The sequence below is a fragment of the Coloeus monedula genome (genome assembly GCF_965178545.1).
Source record: "Coloeus monedula genome assembly, chromosome: 7".
NCBI classification, from domain to species: Eukaryota; Metazoa; Chordata; class Aves; order Passeriformes; family Corvidae; genus Coloeus; species Coloeus monedula.
In genome coordinates this window covers 35,737,638-35,759,023 of record NC_138787.1, presented here as the reverse complement: position 1 = coordinate 35,759,023, position 21,386 = coordinate 35,737,638, and the positions used below count along the sequence as shown (strand labels likewise).

The 21,386-nt window shown below is 37.3% G+C and overlaps 1 protein-coding gene across 1 annotated transcript in view; it reads left to right on the top strand.

Annotated features, from left to right (window-relative positions):
• Positions 1 to 21,386, top strand: part of LRP1B (LDL receptor related protein 1B) — a gene marked incomplete at both ends in the record, with an annotated part of 635,176 nt that overhangs the window by 400,658 nt on the left and 213,132 nt on the right. Inside the window, 7 exons of the mRNA XM_082285346.1 lie at positions 1,051 to 1,273; positions 4,132 to 4,303; positions 6,383 to 6,526; positions 7,949 to 8,185; positions 12,518 to 12,698; positions 15,582 to 15,801; positions 17,434 to 17,623. Of these exons, the coding sequence (XP_082141472.1) occupies positions 1,051 to 1,273; positions 4,132 to 4,303; positions 6,383 to 6,526; positions 7,949 to 8,185; positions 12,518 to 12,698; positions 15,582 to 15,801; positions 17,434 to 17,623 (1,367 nt within the window). The remainder of the gene's footprint in view (positions 1 to 1,050; positions 1,274 to 4,131; positions 4,304 to 6,382; positions 6,527 to 7,948; positions 8,186 to 12,517; positions 12,699 to 15,581; positions 15,802 to 17,433; positions 17,624 to 21,386) is intronic.

Genomic DNA, 21,386 nt, shown 5'->3' with positions numbered 1-21,386 from the left:
TTTTTAGTTTTCACTTTTTGCACTTGAAACACTTTAACTATCTCTAAAATGCATTTTTATTTATTTGAAGACTAATAATAAAGGATATAGGTTTCATTTGGCTATTCAGCAAACAGCCTAAAACTGGATTTTTATAAGAGGTTACAAGGCTATAAATTACTCTTCCTTCACATAAAGATATCTGAAGGTTTATATGCAGATGATCCAAAGTTATTCCCATTAGTGGTAATAACTAGGAGATAATTCACTTCATTTGGATAATGAAATCCTGGTTCTCAAAGTAGTTTTAGTAACATTCAGCCTGGAATCAGATTATTCTTTACAGTATGTTAAAGTCATGGCAAGGTGGTCTTCAGCTTGCAAGTGTAATTTGTTCTCACAAATAGGTAATCTTGTTAAAATATTGTCATGTTAATCAAAATTGATTTGCGTGTGCTAAAGCCAGCGAATGCTAATCAAGTATCGGGTTAGGCAGCTTTAGCAGCAGTTCTAAGTCTTTGATAGTTTCCCATTATTCCTGGATGGAATGACTCTGAATTTGTGGAAGCATTTTGAAGCCTGAACACCTTTCCAAGGCTGGATACAAATGTGTTACAGATTAAAGCATCTCCCTCAGAAATAAATTTTAAAACACCTGGCAGTGGGAATCACTGTATTTGTTATAGCTTGTGTGCAATGTTCTGTTCTCCAGACAACGTGAGTGCTTTATGCTTTTGTCACTGTTATCTGCAACTATCTTGCCATTTTTTTACAAATAATGGTTAAAAATATATTTAAGATTGTAATTTTAGAGTATTACATGGTTTATCTGTTGTGTAAGAAAATGCATTTAGAACTTCTGTGCATTACATTTGAAAGATGGATCTGTGTAATTGTTAATTTGTTTGAAGATACGGTGAATTTTTAGAAGTAATTATGTGATTATCAGTATGGGGTATCTAGGAAATTGGAATGACAAAGAACAAAAACTTCCTTTTGCTGGAGCCAGCAGGAGCTTTGCACTCTGCTCACACCCTTTAAAACTTACAACATCTTATTTTCTTTCAACAGAAAGCTTTTCTTCACAGACTACGGGAATGCTGCCAAGGTGGAGAGATGTGACATGGATGGAATGAACAGGACGTGGATAGTGGACTTGAAAATTGAGCAGCCAACTGCTCTGGCACTAGACCTCATCAATAAATATGTGTACTGGCTTGACATATATCTGGAGAGTGTGGAAGTTGCTGACTATCAGGGGAGAAGGAGGCAAACAATAACTAAAGGCAGACAAGTAGGTATTTATTTGCAAATTAGTAAAAAGTAATATAATCAGTAAATGAAGGCACATAATGCTAGCAGCTACAGGGATTTTGTATTTTTTTCCCTTTTTAGTTCAAATGCATTAGACTTTAAAAGATCCATCTGAATGTTTTGGTTTAGCTGTGATTTAGCCCATTTTGCTACCTATGCATGTTTCCATACAGTGTCTCATTAGCAGTGCACCAGGTAAGTCACACTCCCCATTGTAAAAGACTTCAGGAGGGAAAATATGGGGTGGAAAGGTGCTGGGAGATAAATCCTTAATGGCAAGATGTCCTTACCCACTCAGGAAGGAGGGACTAACAGGCTCAATAATGTGAAACAGAATAGCAAAAGCTATTCACCCATTCAGACTAATCTGGATGCCCTTAAATCGTATTTTTGTTGATGGCAGTGATGCTTTTCACAGCTGATCCTGATGTTTAGAGTCATAAATACAAGCACTGAGACTGTGTGAGTCTTTGAGCAGGAGCATTTCAATCCATTAGCTTGGAGAGTGGAAGAGTTCTCTGACAGTTGTGAGTCTTATGTAAATCCAGGGAAAATCAGCAAAGACCAAACTGTTCTGGTCACTACTTGAACTGCCAGAGCTGGTGTGGGCACCAAGTTGCATCTGCTTCTGCTTGAGGTTAAACAGGGAGTGTAAAAATGTGCAAGCAGAATAAACATTTTACGTGTTTTGCTGTCATTCTTTGCTTCCAAATAATCACTGTTTACCGAGACACAACTGGTTAGACTAACTTACCTAAAAGTAGGCAGAAAATGTGACAAAAGGCAATCTTAGTGGTGGTTTGGCAAACACCTTCCTGTTTTTTACCAATCTATTCCCAGTATTTAACCAATTTTGGAACAACAGGTCTTGTAAACTTTTGGGTTTATTGTTTTGTTTTGTTTTATTTTTTTTAACGTAACATTTTGGAATAGATACTTAAAAAGCTAAAATCATTTTCAGAAGCCATTAACAAATACCTTTACAGGCTTGTAACTGAGTTGTACTGGTATCATAGGAGAGATGCTTGTTCTTTCTCTACTTTCTGAAATTTAGATGCAAAAGAGGATACTTTCTCAAGTTCAGGGGTTTTTTTTCTTCTCAAAACTAGCTAAGAAAAGAGGAGATCTGTGTCTTTTAGGATGGGTGAAGGGTAGTAAAAAGTTTGGCTTCTCACTGCTGTCACAAAAAATACCAATTGTCTTTCCACTCAAATGAAGACTTGGTAATTTCAGTAGGTTTTGTGCTGCATTTGCCATGATCTAGAATGATTGTTTCTCCAAATTACTCCTCATTAGCCCGAGGAAACAGCAAACCACCAAACTGTTCACAATAAGTTTTAGGGACTAAAGTTTATTGTATAAATACAAGCATATCAGAGATGTGCTTTTGAAACAAAACTGGACTTTGTGATTGTCAGCCTGGGTGGCTTTCAAAGGATATCCAGCAATGTTTTCACTTGTGCATAAGATTGCTGGAAAGCTTCATGAGATGTAAAAAACCCAAAAATAAAAAACAAATGCAAATAATTAGGTCATTATAAAATGCATTACAAAAAGAGCCACATAGTTTAGTAGTTTTAATAAAAATGATAAAGACTTAAACTGAGTGGAAATGGAAATAGGGAAGAAAGGATTGTAATTCAGGGGAGAATTCCACAATTTGGTACAGATGCATCTTTATTTTCAAGGCTGTTTTCTCTTCCATCTTGCTATAATTGCATTGAATTTCTTTCGGGTCTTAATCAAACACTTCCAATGATGTCAATTATTATTTATTTTTCTGGATCAGGACAGAATACAATGGCAAGACTTGGCCAACTGTGGTATAATTTCCTGAACGACTGAAATACTTGATGCACAACAGGGTTGTTTTGTTTGGGTTGGTTTTTGGTGACGTAGGTCTGAATTTGTGAGTGAATGAGATAAGTATAATACTTTGTGGTGAGCAATTTAATGATTAAAGTAATAAGATATTCAGCCTGTGAATGTATGAACATCTGCCAAAAAATTCTCTTTAATTTGTCCAACTTTCAGAATTGCCTGTGAGATATTTTACATTTTCTAAATCTATAAATCAAGCACAGCCTCTAAATTATTGAACACTTAGTGTCTGAGCTATGATTGTCTTAACTAACTGCTATTAGGTAATATTTTTAATCTGTGTGCTCAGACACATCAGAAATTAATACAATTTTAGAATTCACTTTTTGAGAAACAAGTGCTGCCAAGTGGCTACCACCATATTCAAAGACACCAACACAAAAGGAACCCAGCAAAGCTGACAGAATTTGTATTTCTCATGTACTCAAGAAAATGTTCTTGCACCAAGTATATCTTGCACCATTTGGCTTGATTGATCATAAAATAATTTTAAAAAGTGGATCAATTACTCTTACGAACTGTGTTTTAAAATTCTAACTTTACTATATTTATTAGTTAATGCTAGTTAATAATAGTTAATTTATCTTAGTTACTATTAGTTAATGATCATTAGTTAATACTAAAATAAGTTGTTGCACTTAAAGTATGCAGAAGTTTTTAATTTAAAAAACAGAGAAGTGGGGAATTTGGAGACTAAATGAATTTAGACTGCTAAATAATTATAATTTTATGCCTTTCTTGTACAAAGCTTTTCTAATTATAAATTTCAGACTACAAGAATGGGAACTATACTTCTAGTGTAATTTTTTAAATTTTTACAAATATTTACTGACATATTCAGAAAACCTTTTGTACAGTTTATCACATACAATTTGCACTAGTGTTTGATGTTTACAACTCCTGGATATGCCTAAAATATTGACCTAAATTAATGATTCCATTTTTATTCTTTTCCAGATTAGGCATCTTTGTGGTTTGGCAGTATTTGAAAGCTATTTATATACAATTAATTCAGATAACCTCAGCATCTTGCGAATAAACAGATACAATGGTACTGATGTTCAGTCTCTTGCTAGGCTGGACAATGCTAAAGAGATTCGTGTGTACCAGAAAAGAACTCAAGCAGCAGGTAAGACCAAATTTCCTCTCCCTAGAAAACATAAAACGGGGCATTAAGTGGTTGTGTGGTTAAAAAGTGTCTGAAGATGGAGTGAAAATTTGTCCTTGTGGCACAACTTTCTGTAACTTCATCTGCCCAGTTTTCTGTGTGGTTGTTGCCATTTTTCCTGTGTCTCTAAGCTGCCGACTCAACCTCTTTCTGAGACTCCAGTTTGGAGAGCTGCCGAAGAGCCCTGCTCTGCACTGGGAGGCTCAGACCTCTGAGAGTTTAACGCCTTCAGAACTGTTGGATGTCCCAGACTTGTCTGCATGCTTGATCTCAGATCTCAGAGATTCCTGGTATCTCTGGGCCTGCTTTTGAGACACCACCTCATGTGAGCTCCTGTCTTTGGGGCTGCCAGAAAGGCACGGGGGTGTGGGCAGCCAAGCTGCCGAGCTGCCAGCACAGCACCAGGGAGAGAGGGAAAGGCTGACAGTGTTTCCTTGCTTTGTGTGAATGTCAGCTTTGCCATCTGTGAAAGAAATCTTCATTTTCCTCTAGAATGAAAAACTTTTTTATAATCTCACAATGTTTTGGTAAAACAACAATTTCTGAGGTCCGTAATCCTGTATGACTTTAATTTGTTTACATCCTTTCTGCATGGAGAAGAGCAGTGGGACTTGTGGGAACTTTGTGTAAAGGTAGCAAGATCCATAACATTTACAATGATTCTTCATGAGAATTTTTGAAGTGACTGATAACAATAAATCGTTGCCATGACTGCTTAGAGTGAAAAGCCAACACATCAATTCTCAATGTTGATGTTTCTAAACAGAATGGCTGCTTCTGGAGAAGTTTGTGAAGTGGGAACGAACTCTAAATTGATGTAGAGTGGGTGAACTGATTTTCACCCTGGAGCTGAGGGCATTGATTTGCAAATGTCAATGTCTGAAGGAGGCTGCAAAGACTCTTTCTTTGCTATTATCATCCCTCTCGTACTCCTGAGGGAGTCGGAGAGGTTGAGTAGAGGAGAGACGTGAGCACAGTGTAATCTTCTGTTACATCCTGTCATTACTCCACTACTCCTTTTGTTTTGAATGGACATGTTTGTTGCTTGTCAAGATTCTCTGTAAAGGCTGTCTCAGCTTGCTGGAGTTTCTGTATTACCTTTAACTATATCGACCTTAAACCACTTGATTGCTTTGCTTTTTTAAAAAAAAAAAAAAAAAACAACTGAAAAGCTTGAGGTAAAGTAGGAAGAAAAGAAGAACAGTTTTCGAGCTAGAATACTCTTCTCTGTTTTAAGCCAGCTAGGTAAATACAAGATAACCTGGTACATTTTGTTTTCTCAGCACACTGCCATAAACAGTTAAAAAAAAAAAAATGGCAGGCTGCTAACAGAGAACTGTGCATTTGGAAATATGAAATCAAGGGAAAGGAATCCTTTGTCTTCCTCAGCTGGATTTATATCCCAACTGTACAAACCTCCACCCCCTCCCTGGAAATGTTCAAGGCCAGGTTGGATGGGGCTTGTAGTAACCTGGTCTAGTGGAAGGTGTCCCTGCCCATGACAGGGGGTTGGAATGAGATGGGCTTTAAGGTCCCTTCCAACCCAAATCGTTTTGTGATTCTATAAATATGGAAAAACACTACAAGGCTTGTTCTGTTCTTTAGTTTCAGCACAGGTATCTGCTCAGAAAGGTGCTGTCTAATGGAGTTGAAGGAATACCAAACTGTGTGGGCATGGGTTGTACTTTGTCCTCAGAAAACCCCAACCAACCAAATGAACCAAAGCAACAAATGACAAAGGGGAGAAGTGTCAGCTCCCCCAGGGCAGCGCTGCCCAGCAAATGTTGTGCAGGAGCTTATTCACAGAGGGGTGATTGCACACAGTGATGGGCATGGCTTGATTGCCACAAGATGGCCCTGGGCTTGGGTATCATCTTTAAAAAACACCTTCCTTAGTAGTTACAATCTGGGGAAAGATTTATTGTGACATAAATCCCCTTTATTTTTTTTTTTTTCCCTCTGTAAACTTTCTCCATGCTGATGCATGTCGTTGTCTTGCTTTCAATGGCTCTGAGCCGTGCTGTTTTCCACTTGCCATAGTCAGAAGCCACGCGTGTGAAGTGGACCCATATGGAATGCCAGGGGGATGTTCCCACATCTGCCTGCTCAGCAGCAGCTACAAAGCACGGACGTGTCGCTGCAGGACTGGCTTCATCCTGGGGAGTGATGGCAGGTCATGCAAAAGTATGTTATTGAAATCCAACAGTCTGCCAGCCATGAATAGTCCAGCGTGTTCTTTAGTTCTGGGTGTTCTTTAGCAAATCACGTGAGCTGCTTTGGGGTGAAGTTTGTTTGTAACATGTACCTGGTGCTTTGTCCACCTGCTCCTTTCATTCCCTTAAAATTATTTGATTTGGCTTAGTTCACAGGAGTGACAGTTTAAACCTGGGATGCTGCTCAAAGAGTACTAAGAATTACCACAAGTTTTGCATTAATCAGCCTCACTCTTTATTTAAATGCCACGCATTTTCACAGCACACAGGGGCTGGAATGCTGCTTAATAGTTTGTCACATCCAATTTCCACCCATACAGTCAGCTTATAGCACAAAAACAGAACATTCTTGTGAACAAGTCAAGGTTCTTCACAGAATACTTTGTGAAAGCAAATGTGATTTGTGCAGCTGTGGTTATACCTAACATAACATGAACACAATCTGTTGGTCACCTACAGCCAACAGGAGGGCACCAAAAGTTTTTGGGAATGCCTGGTTTTTGGCTGGTTTTTCGGTCAAGTGACATTGATTTAGTTCAGAGGAAAGACATGCAGTTAGATACTCTGATGGATGCTGGTAGATGGATTTATTTGACCTCAGTCACACCTAATGCAGTTTTCTCTGACAATTCCGTCAAAAATACCTGAGAGGCTGCAGGAAAAGTATATAGAGAATTTTAAGAAGTATATTGATAGCATTAAGCCTCTAAGGATATCTGTAAGTATATTTAAGGAAAGAAAATCACTTTGATAAGCTTCAGTTGTTTGTAATCAACTTATTATTTAAATTGTAAAAGTCTGAGAAATATGAACTTTTGATCTCCATGTTTTGTACCTCAGTTGGAAAGAACAGAGTACGTTGATTTGTTGTATTCCTTTCAATTTGAAAGAAATTTACTTTAATCTTTTTTGTTGTTTGATTCTGAGAAACTTAAGGTGGATACAAAAGTGTTTTGTACATGTTGGGGTTTATGGTATTGTTAAATTTTAAGCTGACTTCAGTCATGGTCTGTATTACCTTGATAGATCCTAATGAATTGTGAAATTAAATGTCTACAGAGCTATATATGTCCACTTCACAGCAGATGCAAAGTTATTCTGTGATCTACACACAGCTTTTTCAGTGTGAGCTTTTACACAAAAAAATAATTAGATGTAAGCAGCTCACTGAAGTAATTTGTATTTTAAATAAGGGAATGTAATTAGCTAGATTTTTTTTTTTTTTTTTTTAAATCTAGATACCTTCAGAATATATGAAAGTTTAATTTTTGGTATCGAATAAGGCTCCTGCTCCCCACTAATTATGCCAGTTAATTAAACAGTGACATTATGCACTGGGAAGAAGATTAGGCAGCATCAGTTGTTTATGTTTGTTGTAATCTTTCTTTTGCAGGACCAAAGAATGAATTGTTTCTTTTTTATGGGAAGGGACGCCCAGGAATAATCCGGGGAATGGACCTGAATACCAAAGTGTCTGACGAATACATGATCCCTATAGAGAACCTGGTCAATCCTCGTGCTCTGGACTTCCATGCTGAAACCAATTACATTTACTTTGCTGATACCACCAGTTTCCTAATTGGACGGCAGAAAATTGATGGCACAGAGCGAGAAACAATCCTCAAAGATGGTAGGTGATGCTCAGTGATGGTGACATTCAGAGATGCTCACTGTGGAGAAGTTGAACTGACATTTGCAGATAATTTAAAGTTTTATTTGAATTTCTTGTGGAAAACTGACACAAATTTGACCTTGAACAGAGTTGGAGCTACTTTTTTACAGCTTCCTGTTTATTTTTCCTGAGGACAGAAATGTAAAATTTGTTTAAGTCATTCTGTTGTGAGTTCTTACTTTGTCCAGTTCCCCATTAGTGATTAATTCCTGTCTTCATTTTGTATCCTTCCAGTAGCTGGGTATTTGTTGAGCCATCCCAAATCCCTGTAGACTTTAGAAGACTTCACTCCAGCCTGTAGCACACTGTGGTACTGGAGTTTGTTTAAGTTTGGCAGAATGAGATTGTCTGTTGTGCTTGAAAACTCATTAGGAAAAAAGCATTGTCTTTCCTGATGCATTTTCCATTGTATATGTGGAAGCAACAGGAAGACCTAAACATCTATTAGAAACTTAATTAAGATGCTTGTAACATTTATTATAGCAATGAGAGAAAATGCCAGCAGTTCTCTAGTTTCCACATCTCCCATTACACTGAATCTCTCTGGGCTAGAATCATATCTCATCATACCAAATGTTGTTGCAGTGAAAAAAGCTTCCAATGTGTCAATCAAGATTTGGTTTTCCTTTATGGCCCCTTCTCTGAAATGCTGCTTCAGCAGGAGGTAGCAACTGCCACGGCTGAAATCCATGCTACAGTAATTATTTTCTAGTCCTCAAAGTAAGAAGCAGCATAAATATTCATCTTGGACTTCAGAGAGCTTAATATCATTACTTGTGAATGGAAGCTCAGGACAGTGAAAGTAACTAAAATACAATTGTTTTAGCAGGGGGATTTCCATTCCCTGTCATTCATAATACATGTTTTAATCCACCCTTCTAAGGAACCGTCTCCACTGTGCAGTGATATGATGCTCTTTTAGTGTAAGGTCTCCCCTCAGAGTCTGCACAAAGATCCCTTCAGCAGCAGTTGCAAGGAATAGTGACAGGCTCTTTACCCTGCTCTGGTGAATGGTTAATAAAGGGCATTTGTTTCAGAAAATAACAAATACTCAGCTGTCAGTCTGGTAATTCTTCATTTCACTGCCAGCATGGGAATGGATAATGCACATCTCGCATCTTCCATTGCTGACCTTCTTTTACTAACTGTGCATTTCATTTGACAACGAAGTAATTCAAATGTGGAATAGAGGAAGGAGCAGGAAATATGAAAATTTGAACATTATAAGGGAGCAGCAAGGAGCATCCTGGCTGAAAGGTGTCAGACAGGTCAGGGTCAGACAGGTTGGGATTAGTCTATTCAAACATGCCAAACCAGAAGACTGGTGACATTCCTGTAAATATTGTTTAAATGCAGTGTCTACTCTTTATAATTACAACATAGCAAAAATATCAATGCAATACCAAAAGACTTGTGGATTATCTGATGATTTATTATTGGTGATTCCACTATTTGCAAAGACTGAAAAATACATCACTGTCATTCTCCCCCTCCTTCTTCCCCAGGAGCTTACATTGTTAGTTTAACTTGGTATAGTTTCATAACTTTAAAGTATATTTAAAGAACACTTGTTAATGTATTTTTTATGATTTAAAAAATTAATGTGGCCTCCAGCCATAACACCTCAGATTTTATTCTTGTCAACTCTCAAGAGCTCAGCAGGGACAGATGAAATCGTTCCTTGGTGGAAGGCTACTACAGAAAATCAGGTGTGTCAGGAGGTGGTGTATTCGCTCTGAATAGCGTGCTGCTAAGGGCTTCTAGCTGTGGTAGGTGCCACTTCTCAGATTAGAAGTTGCCTTTTTTTGGTGACTGTCAGGTTTTTCAAGAATGTATTCGCTCATTCAGACAGCACTGCAGCTCAGATAATTACAGTTTGCCTACGTGAGAGCCTGATCCTATGCGCTGTTGGCTGGGAATTGGGCTCACTGAGCGCCTCACTCTGCTGGAGTTGGATTTCCCGTATACTTTCAGCTGTGATTTCTTATTCTTCACTTTGGGAAGCAAACTGCTGTGTAGTGTTGATAACAATTTGACAGCCCCCAGCACAGCCTAGCTTAGAGCCGGCGGCACAGCTGCAGTAGCACTGTACTTCCACCAGCAACAGAAATTATAATTAACATTTCAAACTTGGGTGTAAAATCAGTCTTTTACATTAAAAACTGGGAAAAACCTTGGCATTTTGAAATGGATTTAAATACTGTTCAGTCGATGTAACTTGAGCACAAGCTCAGGGTTTTTTACTTGTCTTTCTACCCCTAATGCTTTTTTTAGATGTTGCTGCAAGCCTGAAAGTCTTATATTATTTACTTGCAATTTTAGTAGGGATGCTCAAGGCTAACCTGTTGCTTAAACAAGGCCAAAGTTAGTCTGTACAGATCTTTGTTTCGAAGGTTGGTATATAGAAGAATTATTTTCCCACCAATTTTTATGTTAATCTAGCATTTTCATCATTATTACTGCACGTGACCTAACCAGTATTGATGAGCTTGGCCATTCTGTACCAAATTACATGCTCTGCCTGTAATCTGTTCCACATTGAAAATCAGTGTGGCAAACTGCTGCCTCTAGAACTTTGAGTTTTTAAAAATCTCCTATCTACACTCACTGTATTTGGAGCCCTCATATTACTGTTGGTAGTAAAATTCTGGTGGAAATTCCAGAATTACAGATGTTAATTTTTCCTTTAGCAAGTGAAGAGTGATCACAAGGGTATTTTATTACCTCCTCCCTTTTATGCTGAAAGGGCTTTACTGCAGAAGGACTGGCTTACTGTAGTCAGATCAATTTTGTTTAACCAGAATGGCAGAATGGCCATTTTCTTGTTCCTGTTTACTTCTTGGTGTGAAACCCATTTGAAAAGTAATTAATATATTTAAAGCTTTTAGATAGTGCAATAAAAGTGAGCTTGAAATCATAACTCCACAAAAACAATGAAAATTATCTCTATAGGGTTGTGCTGTAGAATTCTCCTTTATTTTTAAAACTTTCTTATATAGATAGTATTTAGTTACTGTGAGGTTTTTTGACTTAGATTGTATTTAGTTTAGAAGCACATTTCCCCCAAAATTCCTGCAGAAGGCAGGGCAGGTCAGAGACAGTGGCTATTATGTGAAGCTGAATAGATGTGGAGCAATAGTCGTGTAAATTTCAGGAGGTATCCAGCATTCTAATCTAACAGTTTTGCTGCTGATACCAATACAGCCCATATTTGGACTGGTTTGACTCCCAAAGAAGAAAAAAAAGAGGAAAATATTTTCTCTAAAAAGGTGACCTTATTAATATCAAAATCTTATCTTATTAGTATAGAAATTATGTTTAGCCCAAATTACCTTGGTCAGACAGGATAAAAATAAAATGAGTTTTGAACAAATCACTCCTTGTCTTCAAGCTTCATTTTACTCATGTCACTGTTTTCTTGACTTGAGCAAAATCTGCTGAGGCCCCTCAGAGCTCTAAAGCACGTTTCTTTCACAGCTCAGGTTTTCTGTGTTGCCTGTTCTGTGCAGCAGCTTTTCCCTGAGCCTTGGGCTCCAAGTCCTTGGTGAAATTCTCTTTTCTTTTCCCTTCCATTCTTAGCACTTTTCTCAGCCTACTTGACCACTCCAAGATCAAAGGCCACTCTCCACTTTCAGGAACTTTCAGCTCCCTCTGACATTGTCTTTTCAAAAGAATGTAGCAAAGGCACTGAGAGATAAACAATAAAACTGGCAGTGTCCATCAGCCTGGGGAAGCTGGCTGAGCTGCTAGCACTGCTCTCAGACACTGCCTGACCCACAGTAGTTTTGTGCTTTGGGTGATTCTTGTCAGACCAGGTGGTTGCTGGGTTAGAAATGTCATCATTCTGTTGTTTCATGTCCTGGAGAGCTCATTCTGACACCTTTGCTTCCCCCAAGCTTCTTAGATCACAAGGTAAATTCATTCCCTAAAAGTGCAGGTGTATCAGAAATACGGATAATTGTTAAAACACATTTTGCAAGACCTCTCAGCATGTGCCACCTTTTTTTTTCCCCACATAACTTTCTCATATTGTGTCTCACAGGACATATTGTCATCTCTACACCTGTGATTGGTTTACAAAACTTACATCTAGTTTCTTAAGTGAACAAGGTTTAGTTGATACTTTGGTGGGTACCAAATATCTGTAATATTCTTTGGACCTTTAGTAGATAAGGGAAAAAAGCAATTTCAAAAATACAGCGTGGATATCACATAATAAATAGTGAACATAAGTAAATATAGAACATAAATAGTATTAATTTCTTACTACTCTCCTCTCTCTTTCAACAGATCTTGATAATGTGGAAGGCATAGCAGTGGACTGGATTGGAAATAATCTTTATTGGACCAATGATGGCCACAGGAAAACAATTGCTGTTGCCAGACTGGAGAAAGCTGCTCAGAGTAGGAAAACTTTATTAGAGGGAGACATGTCCCACCCGAGAGGAATTGTTGTCGATCCTGTCAATGGGTATGAAGCAAACTGTTTCTTCTGTAATAATTGTCTTTGTAGCATAAATACAGGATTGACTTTGCTCAGGATGAGGTTTGGAGAGTCATGTAGCAGTCTGCAACTCTTCAGGAGTCTGTAATATCTGTGATTCCTGTCCAGCATTCTTGCCCTGAGGCCTTCAGAAGAATTTGTATGCCTGCCACTGTTGAATGTCTGTCCTGTTAATCTGAGTGTGAGTCACCTTTTTCTCAAACAAATTGAAGGTGTAAGTCCTGTATGAATTTTTAATATTAGGGGAATTTTAAGATGCTCTCCTGTAAATTATTTCTCTCTCTCTCTAAGTCTCATTTTCTGGAGATAATTATGACTCTATCCTTGTACACATTAATTTACAAAACTGAGACAGTACTCTTCATTACTTATTAGCATTAATTAATGTTGATAGGCTGCAAAATAAAAAAAAAAACAAACAAAACATCACTTTATATTACTGTGGAATAATGGTGGTTTTCATAAAAAATCAGTGTTAGATTTGTTCAGGGAATTGTCACTGAAGAATGATGTAGGTGGGTAGTTTTAGTGTGGCTGGATCGATTGCTATTTTCCTATTACAGAAAATATTTACACTATCAGGTTTTCCCTTTTGAGCCTGTCCTTTGAGGAGGGGAAGTGACTGTGGAAAGGCTACAATTCATTAAGGTCAGATAGTGAGGGCATAAAATCAGACCATGAACCATAACCACACCTGCAATTACTTTGTTAGATTTTCCGGCTCAGTAAGTGCATGGCACAGGAAACAGTGTATGAAGATGTATTGCCTAGAAAGGGCCATTATATAAAACACTTCTCCAATAAAATAGCATGTCCTTCATGATTATACTTCTCATGGAAGCTCTTCCTGAGGGATTTCATTTATTATGGCTTTTTAATTGCGTTTCCAAAATTTTAGTCTTGATTTAACCGGTGTTGGAGCATTAACTGCATTTTGAGATACAATTAAAGCACATTGACTTAAATGTCTGTCACTGTGAGCACGTTTTAGCTTTTGACAGGATAACTAAAATAAGTACAGACAAAGAGTTGATGGAGAAAAGCTTAGTTAATTGCTGTTGAGAAGTCATGTAAATATTTGTAAAACATATTTTGTCTCCCAATAAAATAAGTGCCATATTGACCTGCAGCTGCCTGAGCCTCAGGGCATGTGCAAGGTTTATCATTCTGTGATTAAACCCGGTGCTGTTTGAGTCAAACATGCAACGGAGTTTGTAAGGCTCATGGATCAGAAATTGACTGATGTTCTTTGCACGTGTTTACAAAAACATTAAAAGAACCCAAAACAACCTTCTAGTGGGCAATTTGAGAGAAATGAAAAAGAAACAAAAAAGCTGCATTTGCATATCTGCAAACCTGTGTAGTGATGTGAAATTTTTTTCCAGTTTCTCATAAATCTTAAATTATGCTTATATATAAAAGTGCATTTGAATATTTTTTTTTTGGCCGGTAGATATGACATAATTTACACAGGTGTGATAATAAAATAATTTTCCACTTCAGTGTATTATTCCCTTGTAAATTCAGTATTTAAATGTCAGGACTTTAAAGTACAGGCCAATTAAATGGTTTAGGATCACAGAAGTTATTTCAGAAAGATAAATCTTGTGAAATAAAATGTGAGGTACATCAATAGCAATTAAATCATGATAACTTTAATAAATAGGATCCATTTAAGATTGGCATGATGTTTTTCCTCTCTTTAATGCTTGTTAATTGAAATGCTATCTTTGACTAAAAGTAAGCATCTGCTGTCTGGCAGACGTTTTCATTTATGAATGATGTGACTGTATGTGATACAACCTGAGATGATTCACAGATTGCATACAGGTTTCTATGTATTTCTTCCCATTTACTCATTTTCCTTATGTAAAAAAAGGGTAAAAAAAAAAAAAAAGTGTTGTTTCTTAGCATATTTTCTGCCCTCTGCTTTTGTACGAGTTGAAGTTGTGTAATTTAAATGGTTGAAATCACAGTTTTCATGGGCAAATTCTATAATAGAATATGATAATCAGAAAAATTTAATAAGGAAAATCAAGGTTTATTCTGTAGTGTCCAGTAGAGAATGGCTCATAGAATTCCTATGAGCCAATACTTTTAGAGGAGTTAATATCCTTTTTTTTTAATTTTTCCAAAGTAGTATTGGTGCCTTTCTTTCACACTTTGTTGTGGTTTTTTTGTTTGTTTTTTTTTTTTTTTATCTATTTTGCTGTACTATAAGCTATAAAACTATGCTAAAATTGCCTGCTGGCTGTTTTTCAACTAATTTTCACAGCAACTATTTCTAAACATTTTTGTGATGGACAAAGTACTCATAACAGTTTTCTGTGTAATTTAGCTGCTTTCGTGTAGCACCTGAAGTTCACGGAACGTCAAGGTTATGCTTTAGCTCTAGAACCAGAGTGCAGATAATTACTGTGTTGCAACTTCTTTGGTAGAATTAGGTGTAATAAAAGTGAGAATTACATCATAAAGGCAAATTAGACCTGGCCAGAACCAGCTCACTGTAAAAATTTGAAGTTTGTGATGGAGTCAATACAATTGATGGTTTAAAAAAAAGCAAACAAAGAAACCCCATAATTCTGGTGGGATTTTATAAGGTCTTAATTCTTTCACTTTTCTTGTCTATTGGTCCATCTGGTATTCATGTAATTTATCACAATATGAGCAAAGTAATAGAAGTGTCATTTCAGCAGCATCAGGGAAGGCACCACAGTTGTAGAAACAGCAGTGGAAAGCAACATGCAAAAGTCAAAATTGCTCTGGCTTAGATGAGGTGTTGCAAAAAGCCTACGGTGTAATTCACCTGATTAAAATGGGATCTGAAAGCTCACTTTTGTAATTCCCTAGATGGATGTACTGGACAGACTGGGAGGAAGATGAAATAGATGACAGCGTGGGGAGGATTGAGAAGGCCTGGATGGATGGCTACAGCCGGCAGGTTTTTGTTACATCAAAGATGCTCTGGCCAAATGGTTTAACTCTGGACCACCGCGCCAATGTGCTGTACTGGTGTGATGCCTATTACGATCACATTGAAAGGATCTATTTGAATGGGACTGACAGAAAGGTAAAAGAGAAATGCTGCTGGTTTGCCACAGTCATGTTCTTTCTCCAGATTTTATTGTGTTGCATTAAAAATACTTCTCAAGGTTTTTAAAGTCTGCGCAACCCTGCCACGTGTCCGGCGTCACCTCTGTCAGAATGATGGTGGCAGTCTTGAGTGAGAGACTGAAACACAGCTTAAGATGTTCCTCTGTACTAAGTGACACCAAACCTTATTTTTTTTAAATCTATTTTTTTCTCATGTGCCAATGAGTTATATTTTGATTGAGCCATTAAGCTGCAAAGAGTTTTTCAGTAGAAAAACCGTTTCTTTTTTGGCTTTGCCAGAAGGAGGCTTTTCTTTGAACTTCATTGGACAAGCTGGTTTTATCAATTTCTGTGCCTCTTTTGAGCATTTGTGGTAATATTCAGAGGGGCAGCACTCAACAAATGCTGTCAAAGATGGAGAGAGATTGCTTTAGTTGTTACTAATGCCTGTACTAGCTGGATACAAGTCTGTGCAGACATTCTGTGTGGGTTTGCAGACGCAACAAGCACAGAATAAGACACTTGAAAACGGTTAAAGCTTAGACTGGAGTCTGATAATTTGGGCAAGTTTTACCATCTGCTTCATAAAATTAGTAGGTGGTGAATAACAAGAAGCACCTGTCTTTACAGGTTTTATTTTGAAGTGTGTCACAGAATTTTTATTTTTTTTTTCTTTTTTTTTAATTCTGGGATATTGAAAAACTACATAACTATTTGAATAAATGTATGTAGCCAAAAATAACTAGAAGATAGTTGCTTTTGATGCTTAATAATTTGTATTTAAATATGGGATATTTTGGTCAAAAGTTAACTGGATCAATCACATCTTTAATTCTGTGTCAGAACAGTGAAGATTCTGGGGACGGGGAGGTCCTTAATTCCACCAAAAGCTGTCAGATTATTGACTGATTAATTTGGATCAAAAGCAGTTCATTGAGGAGTTTTGACTATAAGAATTCCAAGTCCAAAAAGAAAACTTGAAGGGCAAAAGAGGATGATGTTTGTCAATCACCTCAAAGTAGTATTTTAGTTGTCTTTATCTCCGTATTCTCTTGGGTTTGTGTCTATAAACAGACAAGGTAGGGCATCTGAGGAACTGCTTCCTTCTCTCTAGAGGGGAGGTAGGAAAAGGGCTCTTGGTTCAAGCAAGGATCCCAGCCAGAAGAAGGAGACCAGTCATTCCAAACTGCAGCTGCTGGGACAGAATCACAGGATCATAGAATTATTTATATTGGGAAAGGCCTTAAGATCTTCAGGTCCAGCCCTTAACCCAGCACTGCTGAGTTCATCACTAACCATGACCCTAAAGCCCACGCCTGTGTCGTTCAAATCCTCCCAGGGTTAGTGACTCCACCACTTCCCTGGGCACCCTGCTCCTGTGTTATCTGATGGGGGCCGCTTAAAGTGAATTTATATGAAGTTTTTTGAAGTTTGATATTGATAATGCTGCACAGTAGGGCTTTGCACTCTTTATTTAATTGTATTGCAATAGATTGTTATGTTTGGAACAGTAATTATCTCAGTTTTCCTGTTTCCTGTTTTACCTTCTCAGAAAAATTAATAATTCTTTTAACCTTGCTGATGCTCACCTACCACTAATTAATTGCAGGTAATCTACAATGGAAAAGATTTGAATCATCCTTTTGGACTGTCACATCATGGAAATTACATATACTGGACAGATTACATGAATGGGTCAATTTTCCAGTTGGATCTGGTAACAAGGAATGTGACATTGTTGAGAAGTGAGAGGCCACCTTTGTTTGGGCTCCAGATTTATGATCCACGCAAACAGCAAGGTACTTATGCAGTTTCTCCAGAGGTCTGTTATAAAAGGACATTTTCCCTTACAGTCTCCAAGTATTTTGAGGTGACTGGATGAACAAAAATAGAAAAACAAATATGGGTTGTGGCATGAGAAAGATATTCTCCAACATTTCAGTCCATTGGTATAGAAATTGAGCCTCTTGTAAGTACTGAAAAGTGAATCATAGCGTTATTCCTGTCTGAATTCCTTCTGTGCATTCACACTGCCTTTATTGCCCTTTTTCCTTGTGTGACCAAGAAATGCTGTGCAAGTATCAATTATAGTGGGTAACATATGTTCATTGGCTCAAAGATATAAAATATATTATTACATTTACCTTCTCTTAAATGAGATCATAGATTCTGCCTGTGTCTTCCTTTTTTTAAATTTTCTCCCTCATCTTGGTCTACATCAACACTGTATGTTGCACAGAATAAAATTAGTTCTTTGAGAGTAGTGGAAAAATCCATAGCTGTTGCTACTTGTATCAGTAGAGAAATGAGATAAAAGCCATAGGTTTCCATAGATGGAATTTAGAAAATACAAGTGCTACAGTACAGGTAAAGTTAAAAATGTGTTTTACTGGAGAAAACTTTGCATTCCATTTAATACATACAGCGTTCCTATGAGTTGTTGAGTATTTCCTCGCTTCAGTGAAAACGTATTTCTGGTTAATGTCTGCCACCAAACATGAAAATGAGCGTCAGGAATTAGTATAGCTAAAATACTGTTTAAAGATTATTTTTTTACTGTTAAAAGTTTCTCTTTTCTGCTACTGTAGCATCTAAATTTCCTCTACCTAAAGCTAGCTAGTATATGTAGCACTGTGCAATGTCAGGGTTGCTGCAACAGCGATCTTCTGATCAAAGATGCTTTTCAGGGACTCTCTCTTAATTTCAAAGACATGTAAAAGTATCGTTTGGGTATTTTTCTTGGATTTATTGTGGATTTTGCTTGGTTGGTGTTTTTAAGGCAAAATCTGGTCCCAATTCTACCCTCAAGGTGGCTAATTTCAGATTGTTTTTTCTGCAACAGAAGATGCAGTGTTTGCTTCAATACTTAGTACTTTTCTTGCTTTATTCAGTACTTAGAATCTTCCTTGCTTTTTTGAAAAAAAGGGATGTTTAATGCAGTTTCTGTTAGTTTCCAAGTGAGCTGACACCAGAGGGGGAGTGCCTCTTAGGCAGTTTTGCTGAATGAGCTAAAAGAATTTGGCTCGTTAATATATTCTTTGTTTGAAATTGGAATTGGAATTTTGCAAGCTAACTGCAGCCTTTAGGAACTTCCCTTTTTGTCATGCTCAGTGAAGTTGATCCTGCCATTGTTCCCCAAAGGAGCATAAAAATTTATTTTAAAGAAACTGTTTGTGTGTTTGTGTACATGTTTTTCTTCTAAAAGAGCAGGCTCAAGGCTGAATTGTGATACAGAGAAAACCATGGCAAACCATTTTATAGACGAGTTGTATATTAAAGATTACATGCACAAACCTCAGAAACTTTTGGCTGTGATATTTCAAGGTGACTGCTTTGATGCTTCTGGTATTGTCACTGCCTGCACAGGCAGAAACTGTGTCATTTCATGTAGGCATGGTTCAATTCAGACTGGCATTTTTACCACGAGGGCTTTTCCAGGATCCTGTGCCAATCCTGCTTTGCTTTGTGCTTTGGGTAGCGACATTAAGCTTTTGGGATCTCCTCAAGGAGGGGTGTTTTTCATTGTCTCTCTCTCATGAGGCATGATCCTCTTGTGAAGAAATCTTTTTTTTTTTATTTTTTCCCCTTGCTTTCAGAGATTAGAATTCACCTTCCTTTCTTAGGCTTAGTCTTTGGGTCTCCGTGCATTAGTGTTGGAACCCTGGATTTAGAAAATTTAGGTTTCTGGGATATATGTAACAATATGGAGGATTTGGGGTGTGGATTTGTTCTTCTTCTTTTCTCCTTCTTCTTCACAAATCTGGCTGTTCTGCTATTGGGTCAAAAAAACCCGCAGTGCGGATCATGAATAGCTAGTTATTGGATTAAAAGTAAAAACAAATTACTTGGCATGCCGTAATTGGGTGTTTTGGACCTTAAAAGGCCTTGGAAGTTAGAATTCATGGCCATTTTCCACCTTGTTAACTAAGAGGCACATCCCGTGCAGCTGTGCTATAGATAAATAAACATCTAAGTCTGAAGGACAACCTAGGGTCTTCTGCCTTTTAATCCAAACTCTGAGTAAAAGAACTCAGGAAACAAAAGTAAAGAAGAAAAGAAACGATAAAAGAGAAAACTAACACATTAGGAATCCCTAAAAATGGGAAGGTGAAGCATAGTAATCATAGGAGTTGGATTTACACTCAGAGTATGACCCTGCCAAGGCCTGCAGGTATTTCCACTGCATTGAAAGGCTGGATTGATACTTACATGTAAATAATTCTTGAGTAAGTGCATTTACAGCAGTTAAAGTAGCCTCTTTTGAATTCAGCTAATGTTTTAACTCCTCAGGCTGCAAAGAAGAGCTTGAGCACCAGGCTGCTGCTCTTCATGTGTGGAGGATGATCCTAAGAGTGGGCTTACACAATTTAACAGTACTTGAGGTTAGGTTATTAAGAAGGTACAAATGCGATAAATGCTTCAGTGTATCTATTAACTGAGAAGATTGAACAAATGTGCATGGTTGCCATCATTTTTTTTCTGAGAATGATGACTGAGATGCAATTACATTGTTGGTTTAGCTCTGGAATAATTTTTTAGCTAATTAAAATGGAATTGGCCTAATTTAATCACGTGCAACTGACAGGGCAGCGGCTGCTTTTAAAAGCTGTCAAAATACGAAAAATATGATAATAGCTTTGAAAATATTGTAAAATTTTGGGACTATTTTAAGAACACCCATATAAAATAGCTGTTATGAACTGTAGTCGAGGAAATTTAATTTCTCAAGTACCTGATAGCTTTACAGGTTCTACAGCTTATTCAATAAAGAGGCTTAACCTGTTTGAACTGTGTTTTGGGAGTCATTTCAGCCTAGGAGTCCCTTCAGCAAGACTGATGGGACTGAAAGTCTCCCTGCACCTTCAGGTTGAAGACTGCACTTTATAAACCTTTTTATCTTGAATCTTTTTGCTTTAACTCTTGGTACTTCTATTTTCCTTGTCATTATCCGCTCTTTTATCACTTTACTTAGCACATAACCCACTGTGCAGGAGTTTTTCATCCCAATTATGAGGTTAAGTAGGAACTTTTCATCTTCACAATGGACCAGTTGACTTTGATCTAGTGATTTAATTTTTGATGTTACTTATGTTAAGCTTGCATTGGGCTTCAGAATCATCATGGCTTTTCAATGTGTTTTCTATATTTGCCTGAAATAGTCTTTTATTCTGTAGGCTTATTCTATTTTAGTGAGCTGACAAACACATGTACATTCTTTAATTAAATCACTGCAAATGTTTTGATTTTTGCTATATAATATTGGAGTCACTTTTGAAGATTGTATTTTGGTTTGTTTATTTCATCAGCTTCTGAGAACTTTTAAAATCTTTATGTTACTGACATCCTGTATTTTTACAATGTAAAGATGGAGAGACTTTCAAGGCTACTTTTTTCAGAGACTGTGTTTTACTTAAGGTTTTCCAAATTTTAGACTCAAATACATTTCTTACATTTGTGATGTTTTGCTCATATTATTTCGGTTTTGGTGAGCAGAGACCTAATAGTTGATTTTTGTAATGGTTTAGGTTATAGTCTCAGACTTGACATCAGGACAATAATGTG